At 39.2% G+C, this 27,218-nt stretch overlaps 1 protein-coding gene across 1 annotated transcript in view; it reads left to right on the forward strand.

The window, feature by feature from the left end:
• The window catches only part of PIP5K1B (phosphatidylinositol-4-phosphate 5-kinase type 1 beta), a 338,680-nt gene that overhangs the window by 100,953 nt on the left and 210,509 nt on the right, over positions 1-27,218 (forward strand). Inside the window, exons 2-3 of the mRNA XM_065908234.1 lie at positions 22,203-22,286; positions 25,634-25,702. Coding sequence (XP_065764306.1) covers positions 25,634-25,702 — 69 coding nt within the window. The 5' untranslated portion in view covers positions 22,203-22,286. The remainder of the gene's footprint in view (positions 1-22,202; positions 22,287-25,633; positions 25,703-27,218) is intronic.

Below are 27,218 nucleotides of genomic sequence, written 5' to 3' on the forward strand. Positions count from 1 at the left end.
TGAGCCCTCGGACTCCATTGTGAGCTCCCTGTGGGCTAGAGAGTGACATTGATGGTGGTTTTCTCCATGAATCTTTGTTTTTCCTTTGTTCCACTTCATTTGCGATTTGGGGTTGAATCAGTGTGTGTTTAAGAATTTTTTCAAGCATCTTTCCCTTTAAGGTCTCATGTTTTATGTCTTCTAAAAAAACAGTGAATAATAATACAATGATGCTGATAATTATCTTTTGTTATTATTGAAGATTACTTTGAGTCAAGAATTAAAGTTCTTGGAACTCTTTACCACTTTATACTAGGTTTAAAACTCACTTAAAATAGTCTTTCTCAAGGCCCCATTTTACCAGACTCCTTGCTTCCTGAATTTCTAAAATGCGCACCTGAAATCAACTTTAATGGCTACCCCTTCACTTCAGGATTAAGTCCGGTTACTGCGTAACTGGGTAATTTGCGTGTCTCCACAGGCCCCCTGAGCCCCCTAGCTACCCTGCACTGCCTGGGGCTCCCCCAGCTTGCTGCTCCCATACACTAGCTGCGCTTGGACAAGCTGTGTCCTTACTTACAACTGCACCTTCTTCTTCCTCTGCACGCCCTACCAACCTTCTTTCCTTAACCTAGACCGAGGGGATACAGCTTCTGAGAAGCCTTTCCTGATGTCTCTGCCTCTCCAGCCCTGGTCAGTTAGATAGCTTTCCTCTATGATCTTGTTATACTCGGGCCTTGCTTCCATACAGGTCCTTAACAGGCTGATATGTGTTTGTGTGGTTTCTTGACTCTTTAACCTGCTTAAAAGCAAAGCCTCTTTTATTTCTGCCCCTAATGCCTGTGCATAGAACGTTAGAGTTACTCCATTTTATACTGAGTAGATGATTAATGGATGGATAAGTGGGTGGGAAAATGGCACAGATTATTTTAAAGAGAAAGGAATGTAGTAAGATTCTTAGTGGAACAAGCTCAGTCACATGGTTGAGTTCTTTATAGTTTGCTAGGAGACTAGAAATTCATTCACTAAGTAATTTTGAATTGAGCACCTGCCTCACGCTGGCTAGTCCCTTAGGATACGTCAGGGTACAAAACAAAGACTCCCATCCCTATAGAGTCCACATTTTGCTTATATTCTAACAGGGTGGAGGGAGAGCAACTAAACATAATAAATTAAGTAAATTACTATAACAATATATATAGTGAGGAACAGCAAGGACGTCAGGGTGGCAGGAGCAGAGTTATTGAAGGCAAAGATAGTTGGAGGGGCTTAGAGAGGTGGGCAACGGTGGGGACTGTTGCGGGCAGAGGGGGCATAAGGTCTTGTGTGCCATTAACGGACACTGACTCTGAATATGAGAGATGGAGAGTTTTTGCAGGGGGTTGAGCATAGAAATGGCATGACCTATCAGGTTTTAAAAGAAACACTTCTGCTGTCTTGACAGTAGACTATGAGTGGCAGGGGAGGAAGCCAGTAAAGACAGGGGGTAGGAACTCCTCCCATTAGGGGGACCAATTAAGAGGCTTTCCAACATCTAGTAAAAGATGATGGTGGCTTGAATGAGGGTGGTAACATTGGAGATGAGGAGAAGTAGTTAAATTCTAGATTATACTTTGAAGGTAGAACCAATAGATTTTGCTCTACCTTCAAAGAAGATAGAGCTGACAGGTTTAAGGTGGGTGTGAGATGCCTGGTGGAGGAGAGAGAAACTGGAAGGATGGAGTTGCCATCAACTGAGGTGTGGAAGTCTGTGTGTAAGGTAGGATTTTTTGTTCTGGGGGTTTGGTTTGTTTGCTGCTGCTGTTTGGCGGGAGGTGGGCAAGGGAGGTATGGGGACAAGAGGTATCAGGAGCTCAGTCTGAATGTTTTGAGTAAACGAACCTTAGTAGACATTCAAGTGGAGGTGTCAGTAAGCAGTTAGATATCCGAGTCTAGAATTCAGAAAAGAGGACTGGGCTGGAAATACACAACTGGGAGCTGTGTGCCTGTGATGATATTTAGAGTCTAGAGAATACATGAGATCAGTACCAGTCACGTGAATGTGTGTAAAGAATAGAAAAATAGGAACTAACCTTGGAATACTCTGTAATATTGAGAGGTCAGGAAAAATAAACTGAGAAGAAACAACCAGGGAGGTAAGAAAACTGTGAGTGTGGTGTTCTGGAAACTATGTGAAGAAAACGTATGAAAGAGGATGGAGTGATCAAATGTTATCAGTTGCAGCTGATCTGACAAGTAAGGGAGGACCAAGTGTTGAGCCCTGGATTTAGTAATGTGTAAGTTACAGGTCACCTTGGTGAGAGTCATTTCATTGGAATGATGGAGTAAAAGCCTGATTAGAGGAGGTTTAAGAGAGAATAGGATGAGCAGAATTGGAGACAGCCAGATGGCGGAAGAAAGAGATTGAGTTCTTCTAGATCCTTGAGGATAAAGAAGAACTAAAGTGAAAAGGTCACTCCCTTCCCCTTCTTATGGGTAAAATGTTTTTAAGCATTTCAAATATCTCTTTACATATGTATGATTATAATTTGAGAAAAAAGCAAAGTCTAGTAAAATTGTTTTCTGTCCTTTTTTTTTCTTTTTGGGATTGTTATGAGGAGAAGGATCTGTAAGTAAATGCTTTTACTCCAAACATGAGTAGACTGTTCAAGCAAAAGGTTTACAGATTCACTTTCCTCATGAATTCATCTGGTTCATTTTATTCCCTTGTCATCTGTTTCTCTTAATGTCTTTTTTTCCACTTATAAATTTAGTTCCACACCCATGACACAATTATTTCTGTCTGCAAGTTTGGCCCAGTTTCTTAACCCAGAGACGTTTTCCTCTTCAGTGAGTACTGTGAACTTTCTTTTTTTTTTTTAAGTAGTTCATTGTCCTCTTAGGTTTTATTTAGGGACAGATTTTTTTTTTTCCTTATTCCTTTTCGAAATTGTTGCTGATCAGTGAGAGAGGAGAGTGCCAGTTTAAGGAAGGAAGAATGCTTTCCTCACTTTGAATTGCTATGATTTCATTCTGATCATAAACTATTGTCAGATTCATTCTTATGGGTTGGGGAGTCTGTCCCAGTCTTTCACACAAGAGGACTCAAGGACATCCAAACCATATTTGTACTCAGGAGGGAAGAATGCTTTCTCCTGGAATTCCCTCTCTCTCCTGATATTGCATTTCTGCATTTCAAGACTCCAGTCAAGTCCCGTTTACTCCATGGAAACTTCTGTGATTCTCCTGGCTCTGGGTAGTATTGGTTTCCTCTTAATTGCTGTACTTACTGCTTGTAGCCCTTACTTTGTTGGTTGGTTTGGGGATTTTTGTTGTTTTGAGGGAGTAGGAATGGGAGGTGGGCAGTGGAGGGGGTTAAAAACACTGCATCTGCGGACTGGTAGAACTGCTTTCCTACCTCAAAAAAAAAGTTGCTAGAGGAGAGAAAGCATTAAATTCATTTAGCAGAAAATTTATCTGAATAAATGCAAACCTGAAGAATATATATATTATATTTAATAACCCCCTATCTTTATGGCAGATTTCCCGAAAGAGAGAGACAGAGGCTTACATATCTTTCCTGACAACCAGTTCTTCTCTATAGAAAGAACTCGGTTCTTAATAGTGATGATAGATGGAGCTTAGGAAATGTGGTGTGTTTGCAGTCTGGAAACCTGTGATATACGTGTCATAATGTAGTTCATCATTCCACGTTAGTGTTTCAGGCTTTAGGAACTCTCCCAGACTAAAACCCTTCCAGTGCGCAGGCTAGAGATGATGTTGCAGCTTTGATGGTCTGTGAAGTCAATATGCTCTCCTTTTAGTTTTCCTAACACTCATGAAACTTGCTGGGTTTTTTCCTCTCATTCACATTTTCACAGACCAGAATTCAGAAATCTACTTTAATTTTAACACAATCTATCAAATTCTGTATAATTAGGAGAAGAGTTTAGATGACATTTTCTGTTAAGCAGCCTTTCAAAAGCCACATATTTTAATAATGTGAAAAAAAGATTAAAAAGAAAGAACCAGATAGGCTAAAATAAGCAAATACTTTCTGATGATAAAAGCAATACAGATTCATTTCAAAATTAAAAGAATTCGAGTAAGCAAAAATAAGTATACTTCACTGAGATGCTGCTGTTAACCTTCTTGTGAAGGTTGTTCCAGGCTTTTTCTTTGATTAAATATCACGTGTAATTTTTATACAAGAATGGCATTTACTGTATAGGTAGCTCCACAGAGTGCTTTTTTCCATACAACATGCAGTGAATGTTTTAAGTATACTTTTGCATCATTTTGCCCTCTGTGGCTATATACCAGGTAATAGGTCACCAACTGATTTTGGCTCCCCAGGATGTTTCTAACATTTTTTTCACTTACAATGTTCTGATGTACACCTGAACAACCTTTACAATTTAAAGACCACAGAACTTTCTTGGACTTGTCAACATGAAATAGTTGGCATGTTAATTTCAATTCAATTTTGTCCAATTCTAAAGCATTCTTTTCCAAGTCAGTTTTGAGTGATTTATTTGATGCTCATGTTTGGAGATCCCATGTGTGACCTGGGAGGGGAAAAAGTATTGTTCTCTGAAAATAATCTATATTTCAGTTTTTTTTAAAAAAATGAATATGAGATAGCCTTTTCTTTAATCCAGGTTAGAATATTTTGATAATATCATTTAGGAATGTGTGGCCTTGAGATTTTTATCGCTTTCCTATACCTGACTTATCTGTAATTCAGAGTTAGTGAGGTCAGCAGAAGGTCAGTTATTATTGTTCTATCATTTCAGTGGGAGAAAGACTGGACCATGTGGAGGTGAAGAGGGTGCAGAGATTTGTGGGTGGGTGGTGCTGGAGAAGGAGGCCAGAATTAGATAGATATCTGCCTCACAGACTTGAGGGTCCCCACTGTTTTTATCTTTCACAGCTATGGCAACTTGAGATCTCACATTTTCTAAGTTAGTCATTAGTCAAGATATCAAATATTGGCTCCAGCTGCCCATTGAAATGTATCAGAAATCTTGACATTAAAATTGGTATTTTTCTGTTTTATGCATCTGGAAATGACATGAAAATCCTTTGTGATATCATGGTTGTCAGTATTAAGGTTATAAAATATGACCACCAAATTTATAGATTTTAGCAGGAGGAATAATAGAGACAATGTCATGTAACATATGCAAAGAGCAGAGTATGTTCTAGCAATTTCCAGCCAGCAAGAATTTCAATGTTCATTTAAAGTAAATAATTAATTCTTAAGTTTAAAAAATTTTTTCTACTTAATGTTTTCTAATTTCTCTATTTCTGGCTTTTAAGAACCTAATTATTTATTTGTTTATTCCATTTTAGGAAGTTCTTAACTTGTTTGATCCTAAAAGAATAAATGAAATGAACTTGGCTTAATAAGGTGTTCTTGTAACTACTTGTGTCTCAGTGACATTCTTTTTCTGTTGCTTTGAATTTAATAGCTTAGAAATTATGGCTGTAGATTCATAAGGAGATTGAAAGATAGAAAGAGTATGTAGGTCAAATTATCTGTGAATTTTTCATGTTGTTAGTAATGCTTCAAAATGTGATCAAGAGCACTGTGCACATCAGTTGGTCTTAGCATTGGAAAAGCATTCAGCTGTACATCCTGAGACTTCAGATAAAGTGGATTAATAGTGGAAAGGAACCAGAGAGTTAGACTAAATAGATATGTTGTAAGAGAGCCATAATAATCTTATTTAAATATTTTCCACATTAAAATAAGGTATATAGTACTGCTGTGTTACTGCCATGATTTTTTAAAATAAATGAATTTTCATCCATGATAATTTTTTAAAATTCTCCATAGGAAAAAAAAAAAAAAAAGTTAAAAAAAAATTCTCCATAGAGTACCACAAAATAACTAATGTGAATACTTGAATAAAATAATCTGTTGAAGCCCAGATTTGAATTAAGCTTCCTCAAAACATAATGATTCCCTTATTAATTTTAATCTTTTTTAATAAACAAGAATTTTTTTGTTTAGGAAGCCTAATTAACAATATTCTGGAGAGTGATAATTGGGGTGAATTTCTAGTATGGTTGTAACACCGTTTACTTGGTAAATATTTCTCAAGCACCTATTCTAGGCTAGAGACTCACCTTTCATGAGCAGTTTTATCTCAGTTTTCTAAAAGACACATTAATTCTCTTGCTTCATGGAATTTATATTATAGTAAAAGGAAATTTAAAAGACAAAAACAGTGGAATCCTTGCCAATTACAATAAAGATTAGGGACATCTTGTATATAGGGGAGGGAGGATGTCTGCTTTCCTGAGCTAAGACACAGTTGTCCTTAGATTGTGATGAAAGCTGCTCGAGTCGGGCTATTCAAGGGGAAATGACAAGCCTGATGGGCACAGAACTTGAACTTCCAGGGAGACTTAGTGGTACTAACACTAGGGAAAGGGCACATGTTTTTCCATGGATCACTAATAATGACAAAAATGTTCAATCCTTCCTGAATTGCATACAATTGGGCTGAATTTAAGCATCATAGTTTATCCTTTTCCTTGATGTTACGAGGTCATGTTCAATACTGAGATACCAGCACAGTGGTGAGCGTTGAGGCAGCCTGCCAGGTGGGTGGGATTTGAAATAAATTGTAAAGCTAAAGATAGGACATTTCCCCCCCTACTTTCAAAGGAGCTGAAATAGGTTAATAATAAGATTAAAAGTTACTCCTGTGAGCTTAATACCCCACTTGAAAAGAAGTCTTTGCCAGAGTGAACTGAGTTTCATCCAACAGGTAAGTGAAAATCTAGACAGTTTTCACTTAAACTTAAGGTTATTTTGCAGCATAGATTTTCCCCAGTAGAGTGTGAAGATGAAGCCCAATCTCAGGTTGAAGTTCACTCCTTAGAGCGTCTGCTATACAGTCTTCTTATTTTGTCCTGTGACAATGCTACGTTGAATTCTGTTGGAATGAATAAAGTAGGCTTGCCCCAGGGTATCACAGCCCAATTCAGCCCCCGTGCTGTTCTAGAAGCAGTGAGGGGATCAAGAGCAAGGCAGTGTGTGAGCATCATAGAAAGCAGATTAGAAGAGACTCTGAAGGAGCAACAGTGGGTGTCTCTGGGCAGTGAGATTGCTGACCACTTATATTTACTTTGTGATTTACTATGCTTACTCATTATTTCTATAATAGATATGAGTTGCATTTATAGCCATATTTTAAATGCTCAAAAAGAGATTCATTTGAAGAAAATGAGATGGAGGGAGGGATAAGTCAGGAGTTTAGGATTGACAGATGCACACTACTATATATGGAGCTTCCCAGGTGGCGCTAGTGGTAAATAACCCACCTGCCAATGCAGGAAACCTAAGAAACGTGGGTTCAATCACTGGGTCAGGAAGATACCCTGGAGGAGGGCATGGCAACTCACTCCAGTTTTTCTGCCTGCAGAATCCCTTGGACAGAGCTGCCTGGTTGGCTACTGTCATGGGGTTGCAAAGAGTCAGACACGACTGAAGCAACTTAGCATGCACACACTACTATATATAAATTAGATAAATAATAAAGACCTTCTATATAACACAGAGAACTATATTCAATATCATGTAATAACCTACAATGCAAAAGAATCAAAAAGTATACACTCACACTGGATCCCTTTGTTATACTCTTGAAACCAACCACAACATTGTAAATAAACTATTCCTTATTAAAAAGAAAAGAAAATGAAATAAACTTGTGTGAAATAAACCTAAAACAGGGAAGGAGGTAAGGGAGGAGAGAAGGAGGGAGGTAGGAGGAAGGTAGAAAGAGGTTGACCTCTTATAGAAGTATTTGGGATGCTAAATCACCATCCTAGTTTGTCATATTGTTTTCTCACTCTGAAAACCAAACCTTCATTTATTACCAATGATAAAAGGAAAAATAAAACATTTATGAAGCATTGACTTAGCTGAAAATTTAAGACCTCATTTCTGCACTCAAGGTCACTTATCTGAGAAGGTGACAGACATTTTCATGTGTACATTCATTATACTTTCAACTTTTAAGTCTGTTCAGGTGCCAAGCGCTGTGCTAGTTTCTGTGATTTACAGAGAAATACATAGAAGCCCAGAAAAGGCTTATAGTATAGTGGAAAGAAAAGAAATTTAAACTGATAATTATCCTCAGGAAGTGTCACAATAGGGGCAGGACCAGGGCACCCTGAAAACTCAGGGAGGCACAGAGCCCTGAATTGTCAGGAGTAAGGGTGGATTCGAAGAAGGAGGTGATACCTTAGATGCGTCTTGCAGGATAAGGAATGCCTAGCGGGGGAGGGGAAGGAGGAACAGTGGCTTGTCAGGCTCCGGAGGGTGTACAAAGGAAGGAGCAGGAGAGTGCTGTGGCTTCTGGGAACTCCAAGTCATCCCATACGATGGCAACCATGTGGGTAGCATGGAGAGATGAGTTGAAGAGGCCAGGTCATGAGAGGTCATAGGCTGTGCAAAGACTCTGAAATTCTGCCCTGAAGCAGTGGGAAGCCACCAGAGGATTTAAAAGGAGAGTGGCACAGACAGATTTGCATTCTAGAAGGATTCTTCTAGCAATAGTGTGCCCCAGTGAGGCAGACTAATTAAGAGGCTGAGGCAGTAATCTATGCAAGAAATGATGAAGTCTCAATTAAGATTGTAACCAGGAAAATGCCAAGAAAGAGTCAAAACATTAAGGAGATTGATTCAAGAGAACTTGATCGATGGGCTATGGGAGAGCAGTAAGGAGGAGGCAGGATGGCCCCTTGATTTCTGGCTTCGACAACTAGATGGATGCTGGTAGCTTCCTCCGAATGGGGAGAAGTATGGTAAACTGTACAATTTATAGTGCCCCTAAGATGCTATGGGCCTTCCCTGGTGGCTTAGACGGTAAAGAATCTTCATGCAGTTTGGGAGACCCGGGTTTGATCCCTGGGCTGGATGATCCCCTGGAGAAGGGAAAGGCAACTCACTCATTGCCAGGAGAATTCCATGAACAGAGGAGCCTGGCAGGCTACCTTCCATGGGATCACAAAGAGTCGGACATGACTGAGTGACTAGCACTTCATAAGATGCTATATAAAAACCCTGAAATCACTTGAAAATACCGATTTGTGCATGTACATGCTCAGTTGTGTCTGACTCTCTTCGACCCTCTGGACCGTAGCATGCCAGGCTACTCTGTCCATGAGATTTCCCAGGCAGGAATATTGGAGTGGGTTGTCATTTTCTCCTCTGGGGGATCTTCTCAACCCAGGGATCAAACTCACATCTCCTGCATTGGCAGGCAGATTCTTTACTGCTTGAGCCATGGGGGAAGCCCTGAAAATGTAGGTGTAGAGCTCAAGAAAGAGATGTAGGCTCAAGAGTTACTGTAGGGGACTCATCCTACAGTAATAGGTGAACCCTTTGGTAATGGAGGGCATTATGCAGAGTGAGTAAGAAGAAGAGAATACAGACCATGAGGAACGTGAATTTTAAGAGGCAGCCAAAGAAGAGGGAGCATGCCAAAGAGACCAAGATGTGTTCAGAGAGGTAGGGGGGAGACCAGACATGTGAGGAAGGGAAAGTCGGGTATATATGGAATCCTGGTTCAGGTTTACCCTCATGCCTGTTGTCCATGAAATAAAGGGCAAAGAGCACATGACAAGTGGCAGAAATGCCCCCAGTAACTGAGTTTGCCTCTAACAGGTCTCCGTGGACATAAACATCTGCCAGCATTTCATTTCTAAAATGTCTGGGAGTAGAAGTTTTGTTTAACTGAGCATATTGCCTCCCCACACAAAATCAGGGCTCTGTTAGTAAAGACCAAGAGAAAAAGGATTTAGAGTAAGCAGATGACAGTGTTGGCCACGTGGAGTAGCCATGGGAAGAGGGGCTGTTGGTGAAGGAAGGTCTGGTCGTCAGCTCAGCAAGAGTTTCAGAGCCTGTATGGAGGCTACCTAAGGTCAATGCTTCGAAGAAGTCCAGAAAGGTGATAAATGAAACTTCATGGGTGAAGCAACCAGGATTCCACTTGTGAACTTGGAGTGGTTGTGGGGGAGACTGGATTGCTGGTGCATTTGAAAGTGAACGGGCAGGGAAATGGAAGTGAAGGCCGGGAGTATACACTAGTCTTTGGAGGATTTGAACCTAAATGTAAGGAGAGTGAGATGGGATTGCAACCAGAAGAGAGCATCAGAGTGAAGAAGAGGTGTCAGGAGGAAGGGTCTTGGGAAAGGAATTGACATGCTCATATTTTCAAGATAAAGAGCCATATGAAAGAAAGACGTAGAAGGTCCAGGTCAAAGGATAACTGGTGGAGAGAGGGCTCCAGACAGGTGTGTGTCGGGGGAGGGGACACAAAACATGCCCTAGCTGTGCACTTAGCGAGGAGGAGAGAGCCCCAGAGCAGAGAGGAGATGGGAATCGGTGTGCAGGACTGCACAGGAGGGAAGGCAGTATGTGAAGGGGCCATTCGTCCGTCTGTGAAGAAGAAGGCAAGAAGCAGAGATCATCAGGCAGGGGACTTGAGGCCATAAGTGGAGTCTTAGAGTGGGCAGTGTTCACAGAGTGGTTAGGAGCCCCTCTTTGGAATTGGACAGTCTTCATGCTTGCGCAGTCTGATGTCAATCCTGGTTGCGCCCCTTAACTAACTGTGTGAATTCGGACAAGTTATCTTAACCTCTCTGGGCCTTAGTTTTCTCAGTTGCAAAATGAGGGTAATAACAGAAGCCTGTTACTTGGAGTTGTTGAGAGAATTAAATGTGTTAATATAAGTGTGCCTGGCACACACAAAAGAGTGTTCTGTATATATTAACTGTACTAAGTACTGTTAGCAAGATTGAGAGCAAATGCAGCCTGGGCTCACATAAACACCAAAATGTTAAGTGGTTGATGGAGAGATTCTGTGAGCCCAGCCAAGGAAGCTCTGTGTTCTTCTAGGATAGAAGGAATCAAGGAGGTCCTCAGAGATGAGAGAGTCTTGACTGATGCATGGGCCATGGAGAACAGCACTGGGCTTTGGCGAGAGGCTGTGGAAGAGCATGCACTCCCCTGAGACTTGAGAGGGAGCAGGTGAGGTGCGGGGAGCTGTGTGTGTGTGTAAAGGCTCCTCCCGCCTCCAGTGAGGGAGTGAGCCGGCAGAGCAGAGCCATGAGCCCCAGACCTCACAGGACCCTGAATGCTGGGCGCCCTGCCCCACTTGAAGTTTGGAGGCAGAAGAGTGACAAGACCTGCTCCGCCTCACAGGATTCCTGCTGGTGAGAGCAGGTGATGAGGATGATGATGGTGGTGATGACAACATTAGGTATGGAGTGTGTGCCGTATGCCTGGGACCCTGTCTCCTCACTCTGCTCTGTGAGAGAGGTTCTACCGCTTCCCCCATTTCTCAGATGAGGAGGCAAAGTCACTTGAGGAAGCCAGACAGCTGGTAAAGCCTGGCAGTCTGACTCCACCCTCGTTCCCATGACCACCTCGTTGTCACCACTCGACAGGTGGAGGCTGAGGTGATGACCTCAGCTAAGCCTCTGGTGGCGTACTGAGAGTAGATTTTCTGTCTTAGTCCAGGAGAGTTTGGCCATAGGGATTGGAACCCCCTGCAGAGAGCTCAGGGGAATGGTGGGCATGTTTACAGAGATACAGGACTCTCCCAGCAGACAGCTTCTAGCCAGGGAGTGTGACTAGATTCAAGGACTGGGTGTCGGCAGGCAGTAGTACTATCTCTATCTGGACACACAGGGCTTTGTCCGTACGTCTTTCTGCAGTCTGATTAAACTGCCAGGTTCTTAGTTTCACTCTCCTGTGACTTTGGCCGGCCCTGGACCAACCCCACTTGACAGTTCAGTCCCTGCATTGTCAGAACGTTCTCGACTCAGATAATCCAGTGGTTTGGCCTGGGCCTAGCATGCCCCGTTGATTCATTCCAAGGCAGGGATGGAGGTGGGGAGGGGACCACAGGCAGGGAGACAGCTGCTCTTAGAGCTGCCGTGAACCGACACAGTTAGTGAGGCTCGAGAACTCCGTCACCCTGACTGACCCTCATACTCCCGCAGACCCTGGCAACGCCTGTGCTCCGACCATGTTTTTGTTGTCAGCACCACACCGGCTCCATCTGTTCAGGCTCCAGCTCAACCCTGGCCTTCTAAGTTCTCACCACCATGACCGCTCTGGCAGCTGCTACGTTCACTCTTTCAATCCAGTCTTCCCTTCCCAGTCCATCTTGTCTCCTCTTAAGCAATATTATTATTATTTTTAATCTTACTGGCCTCCCACTCAAAAGCCTTCAGCAGTTGTTCTCTGATTTGTCATATCTGTGGTGGGCTCCCAAGGCCGTCTAGCCTGGGACTAACCACTGGCTTCAGCTTGATTGCCTGCTATTGGGTCAGGATGGTCATCTTCTCTCACCGGCAGTTTTCCCATATGTGCCAGCCATAGTCACCTGCCAGCGCCTGCATTTGCTGGGACTGCTTACTTTAGACCCCATCACCTGCTCTTCTCTGAACCAACTCCTTTGGTCTTGACTGTCCAGCTAAACAGTTGGTTTATTGAAAACAGCTCCGTGTCAGGATGTCTCAAAACTGTACACAACCGAGTACATATTAGAACTTGGGAAATTTAATATTTAGGGATTAACAGCTGATTTATGATCTCATGGACTTGGGTTTTGGGGTTAGGTTTTTTGTTTTGGTCTTTAATTTTTAATTGCATTTTTTAGAACATTCCATGTAAGCCCTCTGACTGTGATAATTGAATGCTTGTTAGAGGCAAAGCCAAGTATGGGGTATTAGCTCCTAATCCTGTTAAAGACTTGCCCATTATTCCTGGAGCTTTTGTTTTGGCCTCTTTTTTAAGTACCTTGACAACAGGGACCATCTTATTCCTTGTTGTTTCCCTCCAAGTACTTTTCATAGAAGTTCTGGAATCAATGTTTAGGTAAATGTCATAAGTGGTCACCTCACCAGTTTTCCCTCTATCTCAGTTTTTATATTTGTGCCTTGTTTGAAACTTCTTTCATTACTTGTTGATTTATTAAGGTGTATTAGCCTAGAACTCTAGAAAATTTTTTGTTGGATGAAATTTTTCTCCTGCTCAATCTCTTTTTACTGTTCGGAGCATTCATCATCCCCTTGAACAGTGTGTTTCTTTTAGGGTCCTATCTAGTCCCACTCTTTGTCCTTTCAGACTTCCCCTAGACATACAGCATCCAAACACTGGTAAAAAGAAGGTGCTTTGGGGTAAGCTACTAGCTACCCTTTGTTTCTCTGGCTTTCTCTAAAAAAAGATGAAATAAACCCAGAAATGCCATGCACATTTCTGCAGGAGCAGAACCCAATTGATTTTGGTTATTTTGTTGGGGCTGCCCCTGAGTCCAAATATTTTTCTACCAATCACAACTGCTTTGTTCACATTTGGTTTACACCATTATTATTACTGTAATAATTGACTAATTTCTGAGACATATATTCTTGGGAGGAGAGGAAAAATAGCTTAGAAATAAATGTGGACAGAAAACATAATCTAGTAAATAAAAAAATAAAATTTACAGTGCGGTGGGAATATACTATTGTGAAATCTACCCAATATCAGATGTCTAGTAAAAACTGGGAAAGAAAAAATTTAAGCATTATGCAGAGGTAGAAAGTTCAACTGTGTGAAATTCTTACTGATTATTCCAGATGTTTCTGGGAAGAGGCAAAGTAACAATGATTATAAAGGCTTCGTGGAGGCTTTTCAGAAGTGTAAGTGTCATGACCATATATGAATTTACTCTCCTGACTCTCGGCTTTTTTGTCTTTGTTTAGCTGTGCCAAGCTTTGGCTGTGGCAGGTAGGCTCTTAGTTGTGGCATGCAGGATCTAGTTTCCTGACCAGGGATCGAAGCAGGCCCCCTGCACTGGGAGGACAAAGTCTTAACCACTGGACCACCAGGGGAGTCCCTGACCTTCTGCTTTCCCCCCACCCTCTTATGCTACACACAAACACACAGTAGGTCTTTGTGTATTTACCATGAAAATCGGAGGAGAGGACTGTGCAATCATGTTGTTTTACTGAAAGACTGTGAGTTATACTGGTCTGGAACCAACACATCCCTCACAGTTGTTTCCGTGGGCTGCTTTCTTCTGTCTAATGTTTGCAGTGAAGGCTTGGTTAGAAAAGATGTATGAATTCTTTGAGTACCTTTGTTGGGAAAATGAATTACAAGTGGTTTGTTTTATGCAGAGCCTTTTGTCGATGCCATTTATAGCTATTCTCTGTATTCACTTGGTAAGAGCCACTCTGAGAGTGGATGAATGTGTTTTGTGAGAGACTGTAAGAGCTCTGCAATTTGTTTTGGTTGGTCTCCATTTGGATTCATAGTGAGCAAGTGCCATCATTTGGAATCAGTTTTGGCAGCAGCTTGGTTATATAAATATTAGATACATGAAATGCAACCTCATTTAAATTATTTTCATCAGTAGGAATAGGGGAACCTCATATTGACTATAAGAGCACCACGATTCTATTTTTATGGCTTCTGAGCTTACAAATGTGTAATATATCATATGTCTGAACATATGTGTGTATAGGTGGTCTCCATTGCACAAATACTTAACATGCTGATCTTCTGCATTTTGTTGAGAGTTTATGCAAATACTCTAGGGAAATAAATATGAGCCTCTGATTTCTTAATTTAACAGAAATTTTTTTTTCCGATCAATCCTTAATGTACTTTGGAAAATACATCAAGGATTGTTTTCAGTTTGGTGTGTTTTTGTTGCTTATATATTTAAGCCTTGGAAAATAACCTGTCACATTTTAAAGCTTTTAATTTTTCCTGTGTGTTCTGTTTTTGTTTGTTGCCAAAACCACAGAGTGTCAAACCTCTTCTTAAGTGCCTGGGTGATACTCATTACCTCCCCAGCAAAACTATTTACAAGGCTGACATTTTCCTAAGAATGATTTTCAAGGTTTCCATGAATCCATATACATTTTTAGAAATGTATTTTTAAACAGGCAAAGGATTGAACAGGGACTTGTGATCATAGGTGAAATGAGCAATCTGGATGTTTGTAACCCTTTAAGTAACATCATAAGCCTTCTCCTGGGTATATTCTTAAAATGCAAGATTCAAGATCCTTGAGAACATCCAGGAAAATGTGTTAAGTATGCTTCATGCTACTGGGGCTTTCTTAAATCTGCCATGGCAACTGCTGTCTTCCTCACTCTCTACTTCCCAACCTTGTAGCCCCCAAAACTGCTCAGTTTCAGTATTTCTCATAAGTGACATTTTCCATGATCCCTGCAGGCTGACTCAGGCATTTCTTTCTCCAAGAACCCTAGCAAAGCACGTGTCATGTTGTATTGTACCTGTCCCCATGTCTCTCTCTCCCACTGATGTGACTCAAAATGATTGAAAACATAGAATTGTAGAAGACTCTGAAATAGTATAAATTATCTGTTTCTTACACTAACAGGATCCAGATACCAAAATACCAGAAAGGATAGATAAGTCATCAACTAGTTACAAAAAATTTCATTGTGTGGCGTGTATAATTGTTAGCTGAACTGGTATCATAATTGGATCATGTGACACCATAAATTGACTCTGTTTTATGTCAGAAATAGTTTAAGAAAATAAATTCAAAAAAAAAGAAAAGAAATTCTAACTGGGAGTCTTGTGTCAGATTATGTAGTAACACATCTCCTAAGGAGACCTGAGTCTTATGATTATGCCCTTGCTTGGCCATTAGAATTTTTTCATTCCTAGCTCTTGCCAGGGACTATAATTTTGAGTGCTTGCCTGTCCAATTCTTATCAAAAGGCTTGTTATGAGAAATAATTTTCATAGAGCACTGCCTGAAGGATATGAGTCCATTCATTCATCAACTATATAGCCTACATATTATTCATTCATGAGTTAAGACATCAGATCCCTGTGTAATAGCTTCTTGTTGATTTTCCTTCACTGGGCAGGACTGACAGAAAAAGAAATATCTGTCCTTACAGAATTTTTGAACTCTGTGTTGAAAGAGAAAGCTCTTATAGGTTTCTAGACAGAGAAAACCAATAAGTTATTAGGATAGGAGCATCAGATTAGCATCCAAACTCATCTGTAAGCCAGGAAGCAAGAAGATGGCAGGGTCATTATCAACACATACATGAAAGAAAAGGGCTGGGAGTTAGGAATTCAAGAGATCTAGTGACAAAGGAAAGACATTTCTGGACATGGAGTGACACAGAGTGGACCGTCAATGTGCCACTTCTGAGTAATTATTTGAGAAGTGTGCCAACTGAACGAAAATTGAATCAGAACACAGGTGTTCAGATAGCAGGAGATGAAGAGCCAAAGAAACAATGATGAGCAACAAACCTTGTAAAACTTATGGTCAAAGTCTAAATAAATGATAATAATGTGACCATGAACTATAAACTGTTCATTAAGAAGAGCCATCTCAACAAAGAGGGGATAGTTCAAAATGGAGCAATCATTGAGAGAGTCAAGTTTTTTCATATATCTTGTCTTAGGGATGAGGAAGAAGTGTCATGGGCCAGGCTCTCTGGAAGCACATCCTGGGACTGAGTTTGGGGTGCAAGAAGTTTTTAGGGATCAAAAAACATGTTGAAGTCCTCACCCCAGTACCTGTGAACACTGACCTTATTTGAAAATAGTCTTTGCAGATAAAAATCATTATGTGAAAACTCTTCAATTAGTTGCCCACGCCACCGCCCCCAATCTAGTTTTAAGCTATATGTCAGGAACACAGTTGAAACCAAATGACAAATAAAAAAGCTGAAGTTAAAGAAATGGAAGAGGAGATACCTACCATGTACAAATAAAAGAAAGCAGATGAGGCTATTACCATCAACTAAGATGGAACCCAAGACCAAAAATATTAAATAAGAAAAAAAGATAACTTTACAGATAAGAGTGTGCAGTTCAACAAGGACAGTATTATTCACATATCCTTTGTACACTGACCAGCATAGTTTTAGAAATCTTAAGGCGAAAAAAAAGAAGTAAAAATATATGAGAATATATAACCATATCAGAATTTTAATATTTTTTTTCATAATTTGATAAAGTAGACAGTAGTATAAGATGATATAGTGTTTTTCTACCCTATAAACAGAAACTGCACGCTTCTCTCTTGTGTCTTTGGAACATTTTCAAAAAGTTATTCAATGTCCATAGGAAAAAGCATATTTTGGGGGCCAGGGGTAGCTTTTATTCATTCCGTATTTTGATCCCAGTTCAGTAAGCAAGAATATGGCAATGAATGAAAGAATAATATTAATAATGAAAATGTAAATGCTTAGCACTAAGGAACCCTCTTACAGATGATTTCTAGATCAAGTTGAAAATCAAATCCAAAATGACAAATTTATTTGGAAATAAACTAAACTGAATACTTTATCAAAATTTATGGGGGAATCATTAATATATTCAAGAGTACTTTTAGCCTAAGTGATTTGAATACTGTTTTTTAAAAGAGTGAAAATAAACTAAGCAGTGTATCTAAGAAATTCTTAAAACCTGAAGAAGATATTATTAATAGTAAAAGTTAAAATTAATGGAAGTGGCCACAAAAAACAATAGAAAAAAGAAGTCTTACTAAAAAATACATATTCATGACATATATATGCAATATGTAATACACACATGCACACACACACTCTATCAGGAATAAAGAAGAAGACATTAAAAGAATTCAATAACAATATTATGTTTAACTATATGACAATAAATTTTACAATCTAAAGGAAATTGATGATTTTCTAACAGAATATAAATTATAGAAATTTGACTCAAAGAAAGGTTATAAATTTCAAGAAGTGAATAATCCAAAAAACTGAGTGTACATAGAAAGCCTTTCAATTTTATGAAAATATTCATTTTTTATTAACAAAACCTGATAAAGATAGAAGAAAAATCATTCAACTTCAATTATAAAAATATCCTTTTTAAAATAGTAGCACGTCAAATCCAAGTTAGAGTTTTTCTAGAAATATATAATTTTTCATTGTGAAATTTCTCAATGTTTTATTTGTCAGAGCAGAATAAAAGATAACGATTGTATCAACTGATGTTGAAAATGCACTTGATGTAATTCAGTAGACATTCCTAATAAAAAGTAAAGTAAAGGAGAATATAGCAGAAAGAAGCTACCATGCTACCAGGCAAACGAAAACATTATGGAGGATAGTGACTACTGTAGGATTATATTATAAATATCAAGCACTTCTACTGTTACTCAACCACTATTATTCAGTGTTTTTTTTTTAAAGAAGTACAGTGAATGCAATAAGAAAAGAAATAGAAATAAGATGTATAAATATTGCACGTGATGAAATTGAGACTCTACTTAAAATCTTATTTTTTTTAATGAGACTCTACTTAAAAATCTTTTAAAATTCTGTAAGAGGATTTGGTAAAATGACTAGGTGAAAGATAATAGATGAAACCCAATCATTTTCTTTCTGTGAATTAATAACTGGTTAGAAATACAAATAGAAAAATTTAAATTGTCACCCTATTGAAAAGAGTGGCATGGGGATGAATTTAGTAAGATGTAAGACAAATACAAAAATATGGATGTAGTAAAAGATATAAAATAACATTTGAGGACAGAGAACTAGACCATGTTTTTGAATAAGAAAACTTTAAAAATTCCTAAAATATTAATGCTTCCAAAATTAGTATATAAATTTAATATAATTCTGGTCAGAATGCCAAGTTGACAGGGGTGAATGGGGTGAGCATGTTTTCAGGTCAAGCAATGTGATTTTAAAGTCCATATAAAAATATAAACTTGGAAGAAAAATAGTATGGGAACTTGTAACAGCAGATATCACAACCATGCTGTCTTATTACTGCATTTAAGACAACATGTTAGCTTAGAAATGTCAAAAAGTCTTTTGACTCAGAGAGTCCAGAAATATATTATATTAAAGTATATAGGAAAACTTAGTATTTGCTAAAGGAGGCATGTCTTTCCAGTGAGAAGAAGATAAATTATAAACTAAATGATGCTGGGCAAATTAGCTACCCATCTGAAAGAAGATGAGGTTAGATTCCATTTGAAGTGAAGATCTAATGTTAAAAATGAACTATAAAGCAACTCCTGCAGCTCAATTTCAGAAAAATAAATGACCCAATCAAAAAATGGGCCAAGGAACTAAACAGACATTTCTCCAAAGAAGACTACAGATGGCTAACAAACACATGAAAAGATACTCAACATCACTCATTATCAGAGAAATGCAAATCAAAACCACAATGAGGTACCATTACACGCCAGTCAGGATGGCTGCTATCCAAAAGTCTACAAGCAATAAATGCTGGAGAGGGTGTGGAGAAAAGGGAACCCTCTTACACTGTTGGTGGGAATGCAAACTAGTACAGCCACTATGGAAAACAGTGTGGAGATTTCTTAAAAAACTGGAAATAGAACTGCCGTATGACCCAGCAATCCCACTTCTGGGCATACACACCAAGGAAACCAGATCTGAAAGAGACATATGCACCCCAATGTTCATCACAGCACTGTTTATAATAGCCAGGACATGGAAGCAGCCTAGATGCCCATCAGCGGACAAATGGATAAGAAAACTGTGGTACATATACACCATGGAATATTACTCAGCCATTAAAAAGAATTCATTTGAATCAGTTCTAATGAGATGGATGAAACTGGAGCCCATTATACAGAGTGAAGTAAGCCAGAAAGATAAAGACCATTACAGCATACTAACACATATATATGGAATCTAGAAAGATGGTAATGATAACCCTATATGCAAAACAGAAAAAGAGACACAGAAGTACAGAACAGACTTTTGAACTCTGTGGGAGAAGGTGAGGGTGGGATGTTTCGAGAGAACAGCATCGAAACATATATATTATCTATGGTGAAACAGATCACCAGCCCAGGCTGGATGCATGAGACAAGTGCTCGGGCCTGGTGCACTGGGAAGACCCAGAGGGATCGGGTAGAGAGGGAGGTGGGAGGGGGGATCGGGATGGGGAATACATGTAAATCCATGGCTGATTCTTGTCAATGTATGGCAAAAACCAATACAATATTGTAAAGTAATTAGCCTCCAACTAATAAAAATAAATGAAAAAAAATAAATAAAAAGATTAAAAAAATGAACCATAAAGATGTTTGATGAAAATATAGGAGAATACATGTAGTATAACACCAGACTTGGAAAAACTCTCCCAAGTAAGACAGTAAATCCATAGTCCATATAGGAAAAATAAGTAGATTTGACTATGTAAATATTTAAAATGTCTACCTGACAAGACACCATAAACAGAACCAAAAGATGAACAATACCTCAGCTCATGTGACAAGAGTTAATGTTTAATATACCAGGAGATCTTACAGATTGATTATAAAAGAAAGGTATAAAAGCCCAGTATAAAAATAAGCAAAGGACGTGAACTGAAAATGGGAATCATCAGTAAACCTGTGAAGAGAATAGGCCTCATTAGTGGTGCGTGTGCTAAATCACTTTAGTCATGTCTGACTCTTTGCAATCCTATGGACTATAGCCCAACAGACTCCTCTATCCATGGGATTCTCCAGGAATGAATACTGGAGTGAGCTGCCATCCCCTCCTCCAGGGGATCTTCCCAAGCCAGGGATTGAACCCATGTCTCTTATGTCTCCTGCATTGGCAGGTGGATTCCTTACCACTAGCACCACCTGGAAGCCCATTAGTGGTAAAAGAACATTAATTAAAGTGACTGAGGTGTCATTTTCTGCCCATCAAATTGGCAAACATTTTAAATATGGCAAACATCCAGTGCTAATTAGTATGTCAATAAGCAGATACTCATGCATCATGGAACTGATTTTCTTCACCCTTTTTATACAAAGGAATGTAACAAAGATCCTTCAAATACTTAATGCACTTTACAAGTTGGGATTGATTGCCAGGATTCTTTCCCACAGAAATAAAAGCACTAGAACATTAAAGGTGTTTATGTAAATCTATTTCTTCCTTCTCTGGTTACAGTAGCCCATCCTGGAAACAGTCTGTATGTTCTCCCAGAAGGGAGTGTTTGTTTCAATGATGGTACATCCATTTTGTGGAAACAATGCAGTTATTTGTAAATGAGATAGATATGTAATATAGACCTTCTGAAGAGATATATTTAAAATGCCAATAAAAGTAAATGGCTGAAATAAGTGTGTTCATGTGTATGTATAGGATAGGTAAGATTTTGGGAGGATAGTCAACAAACTGTTCCCATTGATTATCTCATTGGGGAACCTTATTCACTTTTGTTTTCTGTGTGTGTGATGCTAAGTCCTGTCCGACTCTTTGTGACCCCATGGACTGTAGCCCACCAGGCTCTTCAGTCCTGGAGTGAGTTGCCATTCCCTCTCCAGGGGATCTTCTTGACCCGGGGATTGAACTCAGGTCTCCTGCATGGCAGGTGAATGCTTCACCATCTGAGCCACCAGGGAAGCCCATTTTTATTTTAAACTCTCTGTGTTTTTAAAATTGGTTACCATGAGCAAGTATCTCTTTTGTATAAAAGCATAACAAGAGAAAAGGTTTGTTGAACTCTCCTTTGAAGTTGTGTTATTGAAACAACCCTCATGAAAATCATATGATTTATCACAGGGATAATAGTGAAAAATTATCCACACATCACATGGGGTCTCTTTTATGAAGCCCCACAGGAGAAATATTCACTCCAGCCTCAATCCCCAGTGATTTGAGCAACTGACTTGTTTTTATCTTATGAGCATTGGGCATTTATGTAACTGGTTATGTCTTCCTCTGCTATGACCACTAGGAATCTCAGAATCAATGGGAGACTGACCAGGGTATTCAACGACTACAGGATTACATAATGCACATTCTTTGTCCAACCTATACTGCCGGCACCATCTTGTTCCTCACCTTTATCTTCCCTTTATTTACACACATTGCTTCCTTTGTTTTAATTTTGAGTGAGTGAATGAAAGTTGCTCAGTCATGTCCGACTCTTTGGGATCCCATGTAGCCTGCCAGGCTCTTCTGTCTATGGAATTCTCTAGGCAAGAATACTGGAGTGGGTAGCCTTTCACTTCTCCAGGGATCTTACCAACCCAGAGTTCGAACCCAGGTCTCCGCATTGCAGGTGGCTTCTTTACCGTCTGAGTCACCAGGAAGGCCCCTTAGCTGACTGCAGTGTATATATATATCCCTATAGCCACCTCTTATCCTTTCTGAGAGATGAAAGAGAGGTATGAATAAATAATGACCAGTGATTTCTATTTTAACAGAAACCTGGGAAGGGAACAGTCTCAACAATGAATAGGCCACTCAACACCACCAACTACAGATGACTGGCCATTTCATTTACAAAGGTAAGGAAGTACAGTCTATATTTTAATTATTTCCAGTGGATTCATTATGTTTGCAAATACTGTAAATCATGTATCTAGTTCTTGGCCTTTAACTTTGACAGTATCAGATTAAAAACAGAAAATAAGCAAATAGGAAGAGGAAATTTTGTGGATGTTGTTATGCTGAAAAGGGCAGAACCCAGGAGATATGGTCTGTGCTGTTAATTACTGCGTGTGGTTAAATATCTGACACGTGTTAGTGTTTTCATTACTTTTAAATGTAGCAGTGCTTACTGCAGAATGCTTGGACAATATAGCAAAAAGTTAACATGAAAACACAAAGCATTCACAATCTCATCATCTATAGATACTTACCAGTACTTCTGTGAATGTCTTTCCTTCTTCCTTGTACTCATATGTAGAAATATATATGATTATAATGTTTTTGAAAACAATATTTTTAATCCATACTTACCTTGGCTTCCATAGTTATTATATAAGTGATGTACCTTAACTAGTGCAGAACGTTGCAAGTCTAGGAACAAACAGTAATTATCACATTCATGGTAAGTCGCTTCAGTTGTGTACAACTCTTTGCAACCCTAGGACTATAGCCCGCCAGGCTCCTCTGTCCATGGGATTCTCCAGGCAAGAATGCTGAAATGGGTTGCCATGCCCTCCTCCAGGGGCTCTTCCCAACCTAGGGATCGAACCCAGTTCTTCTGAATCTTGGCAGATGGATTCTTTTGCCACTGAGACACCTGGGAAGCCACTGTAATTATCACTGTGACCATTTTAATAACCATTTACAGTTAACCAGGGCATCCCCAAGCATCTCATTTGCCTCTCCTACATGGATATCCTACATGGTGAATAGGTCCACGCGGGCTTTGTTAAACATCATCCTACAGGGGAAAAAAACAGAAAACAGCTTTGAACCCAGGTGATATCTCATGGCCTCCCTTTAACATTATTATCTCTTTTGTACTGTCTAAAGGGAATTGTTGGGTTTTTTTTTTTAATATATTAAGTTTACATATTTCTCTCCTCCTCTGTCCTACTGTCCAGTAAGGAATGATTTGCAAAATAATAAAAACCATCTAATCATCTGTCCTTCATTCATGCCATTTGTCAACCCCTCATTAAGGTTGTATTTTCAAGCCCCTTCAACAATGCTCTTGAAGTTTTTCAGTTTTAAAAGCTGCAAGGGCTTAGATAAAGTGAAATTACTGAAGTGGCATTCTTTACGGAGATCTTCATTCTGTGGGCCCTGTTAAACAGTTGAAGATTAAAGAAAATCCTACTCTTACTTAGTAGTAGTAATATGTACTAAATTACACTAACATACCCTAATATAGAAATTGGGATCAAATATTCGATTACTCCTTGTATATTCTTAAAGTGGTTATGTAATTTGAGCTTTCAAGAGGGATGATACAGGATTGGGTTTGGTTTTTATCCTGAGCCTGATATTATAAAACATGTCAGATATTCTAAGTCTACTAATATATTATTCACATCTCACCAAAATACCATGAAGAGACTAGAAAACTCAATTATTCTTTTAATAAATTAAGCACGTAGAGAGTGGGAAGCAGTAGTGTATGAAACATCTGTCCTTGAAAACTTTATATTCTAGTATGGACAGATTGAATGGAACTGAATGTTTATCTAAGAGGATGCTTGGGTTGGGAGGCAGTCATAGGTCTGGTGAGATTGTCTTGCCGCGGTCCATACTTTCATTTTCTTGGGTGGTTTTTAGTCACATCCAGCTCATGGCAGTCATTTTGTTCCAGTATAGAGAAATGGCTGGCGGGTTCTTAGGCTTCACCCACATTGTTTATTAAAAGCCCAGGATTTAAAGTGTGCTTCAAAGGCTTATGAGAAAGTCAGAAGTTTCTCCGTGGTGTATAGAATGCTCTTCATTGCAATTTAAGATGTGGCCCTTAAATATCACAGCTCTCTGATTATGTCGTTACCCTTATTTACCACGTAAGTAACTGACTTTAAGAAGTCAGATGAATTAGAATATACAAAAATCTTATTATTAAAAGATGAGAGGAATACATGTTTAAATATCTGATACCTCACAATGAAAAAGTTTTTATCTAAAAGCATTGGAATAAATCACAAAGACAGTCAATAGTTTTAAGTATAAAACTATAAAGCTTCTCCATGTTGTAATTATAAACCAAATTAAAAGAAAGGAGCATGGAAGATGCTAATAATGTGCTGTAAGCAGCTTAATAACCTTAATACATTAAACACCAATAAGGAAACCACTAAAAAGGTAAAAAGTCAATACCTAAGACACTAAACCCCAATAGATCAGTGAGCAAAATAATAGAAAAGTTGAAAGAAGAAATACAGAGAGCTAAAAAAATAAAAGACATATAAACAATGTTAACCTTCACTAACAGTTTTCAAAGAGGCAAATTAAAGTCAGCAGGTACTTTCTTTTACCTGTCCAATTAGCAAAGATAGTTAAAGCATGTAATGAAACCAGCTCCCACTCACTGCTGATAGTGTGAATGGGTGTATTCTTCTAGGAAAGAAATCTAGCAACATGTGGTAAGAGCTTTCAATTTTTTAATGACCTGATAATTCTGGGAAACTAGTTCAATAAAACACTGAAGTTGGACAAAGATAGAAGCACAAAATCATTACTATTAAATTATTTGTGGAAACAAAACCCCTGAACCACATCAACTGTTGTTCAATATTGGCATTGTTAACTAAAGCATTAACACACAATCGTGTTCACACAGTGGTGTCTCTTGCAACTAGTAAAAATTATTCCTCCACTGAGGTTTTTGTATTCAAATGGGAAAATGCTCATTACATAAATGTTCAGTGAGAAGTGCTGGATTAAGATGGTATCATAATATTTTTCATATGAAAGTACATGGAACAAAAGGTGGAAACAAATATGCCAAAATGTGAGTGGTAGAGTTGCCCAAGGGCAGTAGAACTGAGTAATTGTTTTGTTGTGATTCATATTTTTTGGGTACTTTCCAGATATTTTTACAGGAGACATATATAACCAGAAGAAAAGGGTTTAAGAGTTTGTAGAAAGAAACTTATACACATGATCTGGGCTTGGACTTCCATGGCACCTTTCTTAGAGCGTATGGAGTAAAGTATGCCACCAAAATGGTTTATAAGTAAAGCGCTATTTTGGAAAGATTGGGGAACACAGAATTTTTTTTTCTTAGTATTTTGAGAAATTTCTTCCTTTCTTAGAGACCACAGCCATAACAACGAAAATGTAATTAACCGAAATAGACTCTCTAGGTAACAATATTATTAGCCTATTGTATTTCAGTGTAGAACTTCTAAATTCAAATAGGTCCGCTTCTTTCTTATAGATGTCGTCTGCTGCTGAGAATGGAGACACGGCACCTGGGAAACAAAATGAAGAGAAAACCTATAAAAAGGTGAATGAGTGTGTTGTTTTCTTTTTTCAGCTCAGAAAGAGGAACTGTTTTATTGCTTAGAATGCTAATATTGCCATAAGCCTTTGCTTCCTCCAAAGCATTTGTATGGAAGTTACTGCCTTAGCTTCCTGTTTCTGTAACAAATGACCAGAAAGGTAGCGGCTTAAACAACATAAATGTATTATCTCACAGTTCTGTAGGTCACCAGTCTGACATAGGTCTCACTAGGTGAGAGCCAGGTGTCCACAGAACTGCCTTCCTTTCTGGAGGCTCCAGGGAAGAATCTGTTTTCTTGCTGTTTCCAGCTTCTTGAGGTTGCCTGTGTTCTCAGAGTCATGATTTCCTTGCAGCCAGGAAAGGCTAATTGAGTCTTTATCGGGCCTTATCATTCTGACACTTTTTTAAACTCTTCATTGAATTTGTTGCAGTATTGCTTCTATTTTATGTTTTGCTTTGGGGGGGAGCTGCCGAGGCATATGGGATCCTAACTCTCTGAGCATGGATTGAACCTGCACCCCCTGCATTAGAAGATAAGTCTTAACCTTTGGACTGCCAGGAAAGTTCCAGTTCTGACACTTTAAATTATAAGTCCATAACTTGCAGGATCTAACTTGCCTGATGATCTGATGTAGAACTGATGTAATAATAATAGAAATGAAGTGCACGATAAATGTAATGCTCTTGATGGTAGTTTACTCACTCAGTCATTCCATCCGACTCTTTGTGACCCTATGAACTGTAGCCCACCAGGCTCTTCTGTCCAAGGGATTTTCCAGGCAAGAATACTGGAGTGGGTTGCCGTGTCCCTCTCCAGGGGATCTTCCTGACCTAGGGATGAAACCCGGGTCTCCTGTATTGCAGGCAGTCTCTTGCATTGCAAGTGGATTCTTTTACCAACTAAGCCACCGAGGCAGCTGCTTTGCTTGAGTTATCCTGAATCACCCCCTCACCCACCCAGTTATTGCTTGTGCAAAGCCAGTACCTGGTACCAAAAAGGTTGGGAACCACTGCTGTAAAGGATGCTTGTGATTACATTGAGCCCCCCTGGATAATCCAGAATACTCCCTTTATTTTAAAGTCATCTGATTAGCAACCTTAATTTCCTCTCCACCCTTACTCCTTGTTGTCATGTAGTGTAGTATATTCACAGATCCCAAGATTTGGGTGTGGACATCTCGGGGTGGGGGTGGGAGACATTTTTCTGCCCACCACAGTTACTGTGATAGAACATCAACAGAAGATAGTTACTTGAAAACCCTTCCTAAGATAAAGGCCCTATGTGTGTGAAGTGCTCTGTGTCTACCATAGAATCTTTTAATTGACTTGCTACTTACCACCAAAATTTTAAACTTTTTCCACCCTTGAAAAGGATTTTTAACATGAAATTTCATCGCACCCCTTACTAAGCCTCTCAGATTCCATGTCTTCAGCCCATTTCACAAAAATCTCTTTCCACACTTCCCAACATATCTTGCCTGACTACTCTTTGACTTCAATAAATTCTTGGTTCCTGGCA

Source organism: Muntiacus reevesi, chromosome 17 (genome assembly GCF_963930625.1).
Source record: "Muntiacus reevesi chromosome 17, mMunRee1.1, whole genome shotgun sequence".
In the NCBI taxonomy this organism is placed as follows: domain Eukaryota; kingdom Metazoa; phylum Chordata; class Mammalia; order Artiodactyla; family Cervidae; genus Muntiacus; species Muntiacus reevesi.